The sequence below is a fragment of the Entamoeba invadens genome (assembly GCF_000330505.1).
Source record: "Entamoeba invadens IP1 unplaced genomic scaffold scaff_1105074724509, whole genome shotgun sequence".
In the NCBI taxonomy this organism is placed as follows: domain Eukaryota; phylum Evosea; order Mastigamoebida; family Endamoebidae; genus Entamoeba; species Entamoeba invadens.
The window spans coordinates 102490-106316 of NW_004191926.1; the positions used below are offsets into that span (position 1 = coordinate 102490).

General features: G+C 24.1%; 1 protein-coding gene across 1 annotated transcript; it reads right to left on the minus strand.

The window, feature by feature from the left end:
* Positions 1–299: 299 nt before the first annotated feature.
* Positions 300–767, minus strand: EIN_307180 (transcription factor MYB48, putative; the record flags this gene model as incomplete). The annotated part of the gene is made up of 1 exon (XM_004186030.1): positions 300–767. One exon carries the CDS (start codon positions 765–767, stop codon positions 300–302), a length of 468 nt encoding a protein of 155 aa, XP_004186078.1.
* Between the last annotated feature and the right edge of the window lie 3060 nt (positions 768–3827).

A 3827-nucleotide genomic window follows, 5' to 3' on the forward strand; every position in this document is an offset into this window, starting at 1 on the left:
AAAATTGTTGTTTTTTAATTTTTAAATCATGAAAAAAAAATTCAAAAACAATTAAAATAATAGTTTTTATTAATTCAATAAAATTACAAAACATCAGTAATTGCATTTTCAAATTATTCATAGTTGTTTCGGTTTGTAATTTACATATAATAGCTAACTCTTCTACACGTGTCACTAACTTATTGTTAAATGCAAATAATTCATTTTTCATAATTTCAATGTAAATTATTTTATTAATTATGATATATAATCAACAACAAAAGAGTCAAGATATACAATCACATTCATTTATACAAATCCTAATAGACATAATAAAGACTTCTTTCTACCACCGAAAAAGCAGACAAGTTTCTCGGTGACAATTCGAATGTGGTTGTCTCACTGATTGTTTCATTTCTTTGATTGGTTTTGTGGAATTTATTCAAGTGCCCAAAGAATCTGTTTTTGACTGCATTTGGACTTCTTCCCTTCAACTCTTGAGCTATTCTTGTCCACTTGTTTCCTATTGCTGTTCTTCTTTTCATTATAATATCGTCTTCTTCTTGTGTCCAAGCACGCTTCTCTACAGAGTCGTCCAGATGATTCAAATAGCGTTCTCTGCACTGTTTTCGTGTTCGTGTCATAACAACCTCTTCTACACTTCTCCAGTTGTTTTTCCCAAACTGATTTACTGCTTCAACAAGCAATGAATCCTCTTTCAATGTCCACGAACGGACTGTTTTAGTCTTTTGATGAGTCATCTTTTGGTAGTTGGCGTACACTTCCATTGTTTGATGTGTTGGATTTGAAAATTTACAGTTTTTATAGTACGAGTGCTAAGAAACAACGTCTAAAGTTAAACCAAAGCGCGGTTACTTTATTTTGGAAAAATACAACAAATAATTATAGCATTGATTCCAATTCAGATTTTGTTGTTTTGGATTTAACAATACGGGTTCACCACGTTCTTTCCATTTTATTTTAATTCAATTGAACTAAGATAATGTCTGTTTACACCACGCATCTCTATTTTTCTCGTCTAGAATTTTACTACCAGCAATTTGATTTAACTTGTTAACCATGATAACTGAAATAAAAAAACGCCCTTTTTGGATTTTTTTGATTTTTTTTTATATGTTTGTACATTTTTAAAACAAAATAAATTAATTTGTTTATAAATAATATAAAACGATATATTATTTTTTAAAACTAACAATTGCAATAAAATTATAATATATATACCAATATCTTCATTCAATTAAACAAACTGTCGTGTTATTCTGTAAAAATGTGAAATAGAAACATACAATGCAGTTTTGGGATGTAAAAAATCTAACCAGATTGATTAAATATAAAATGAAAGATAGAAATTATTCAAAAAATTTGCTAAAGTCGAATCATAAAACAAGTTATTTTGATATATATAAAGTTTTCAAGCGACTAACCTCCAGAAATACAAAACTCTTTAACAATCTTCCTTTGAATGATCAGCACCGACTAAACAAGTAGAGCAACTCACGTAATTATTTCAAGAGTATTATTGTTATTGTTTAATGTACCATAAGTGACATTTAATTATAAATACAAATATGGTACTTTGATTATGAATGAGGCTAAACTTGGTGAAAAAGAGGGAAAACCAATTTGCGAAACCCCGGTAGTTTGGGAACTAAGGGACAATTCAAAACACTTGATAAACAAAAAGTGCAATTGCTTTTATAACCAACCAAAAAGGTTGGAAAATATATTTAATTGGCAAGTTTTTGGAACAATAAAGAAAAAATGCCGAACAGACCATTCACTAACGAAAGTTTTTTGATGAATAAATTTATTTGAATGATTTGAGCCATGAATTTTGGGTGATTTGATTTGAAGAAGAACAATCATTTTAAAGATAAATTGGCTTAATGGTTCAAAAACAGCTCTTTTTGAGAAAAATGGTTACTCAAAAAGCGAAAAAGCTGTTATCAAGTTGGGCTGAAGTAATTATTTAAACGACAATAAAAGAGCGCCAATCAAACAAGTTATTTTTTGAACTAAAAAGCGAAAACCCCCCTTTTAGATTATTTTTTTTAAATTATTATTATTTTTCACTAAAAAACAGGCAGAAAAAAGTTTAAACATTCAAAAAAATGAAATGTATTATTCTTTGTATAATTCCGCTCAAGTTTTTTCATTTTAGAAATTAGATATCCAGTTAAACGGAAGTGAAACCCTAAATAATAATAAAAATATAATAACAGAAAGTGTAAACTATTTACATTGTTTGTTCTCTTCAAAATGGTGAATATTTGGTACTTTTAATAGACAATAAACAATTTAAAAATTTGCTGATGAAGTTTAAACGTTATATCTCAAAAATACAAATAATTTGCTATTTTCGGATATTATTCAAGTGCAATAAAAATAAGAATGCAAAACACAAAATTACAAACATAGTTTGTTGTACAAAAAATTAACAAGTGTAAAACTAACGGTTTAATTTTTGATTTTATGCAAATGTTATTAAAAATAAAATAAAAAATCAAGTTATTTTTTTCTCATTTAGGCGTTAAAATATTCTATTTGCATTGTTTGTATATCATCAACCACTTCCCGTTCCAATAGGTTGGTAGTTGTTATAAACATAATTTAATTATCAATTAAGCGAAGAAATGTATTTTAAACGAAAGGTGCAGTCTTTAAATTTTGAGATTAGTATAATAATGTAAAATCAAATCAATATATCCAAAACAGGGTTCTGTAAAAAAAATGTATTAAAAAACTAACAAAACAGTACATAACACCATTTGGGTTAATTATAATATATACTATTAATTTTAACATTTAACAGACTCTTTTATACTTCACAAAATAGGGATATAAAATTTTTATTGTATTTAACATTAACACTTTGTAAATATTTGCTTTTTTAATATTTCATTATAAACACCATTAAAAATTTATAGTTATGAATGATACATAATAATTGTAAATATTGTAATAAATATTATACATTGAATAAAAAGAAAATGTTTATGTTATTATTATGTGTTTATCTACTTATTATTAAATAAAAATACTATAAAAATTAAATAAATATAAAATTCATAATAATAATTAATTTCATATTAAAAAGGATAATTATATTATATTATAATTTGATTTTATTATTATTTTTTAATAAATAATAAATATAAAAAAATAAATATGATATTTTATTCATATTTGTATTCTCATGACAATAAAATTTACTAATATTTTGTTTCAAATTGTTTTCTAATGTCTTTTTAAATGTTGAATCATTTTGAAACATTTTTTCAATAATAACTTGATATTACGGTTATTTCCTGTTTTTGACTTAATATAATACCATAAAAATTAATTTAATTCTATTTGTCCAACTATTGATATGGCTTTTTCTTTGTTTTTTGGTGAGTTTTGTTTTAGAATATTCTTTTTTCGTAGTTTTTCTGTTCTAATTTTATATTAACTGCCATTTCAAACGTATTGAATAACTTTAATTAAATAATTCAATAGTAATTGTTTTTTTAACCATTATCAATCTTTTTTTTTATAATAACTTAAATTATTATGAAATTAAATCATTTTTATTATTGAATTGAAAATAGAAGTGGACATTAGTTGGTTAATTTATATTATATACAACTATTATTGATTATTTAAATGAAAAAAATGAACTTCGGTTTTTATCAAAGTCAAAAAAACAGAGGGCTTTAGTTTTGTCTCACCAATTATCATTCTCAAAAGCGAAGTTTAAAACAATCATCTCATTAGCTTAATTATTATTTTATAAATTATAAAATATAGTTTTTGTTATTTTTATTATTTTAAATTATTGAAAAACA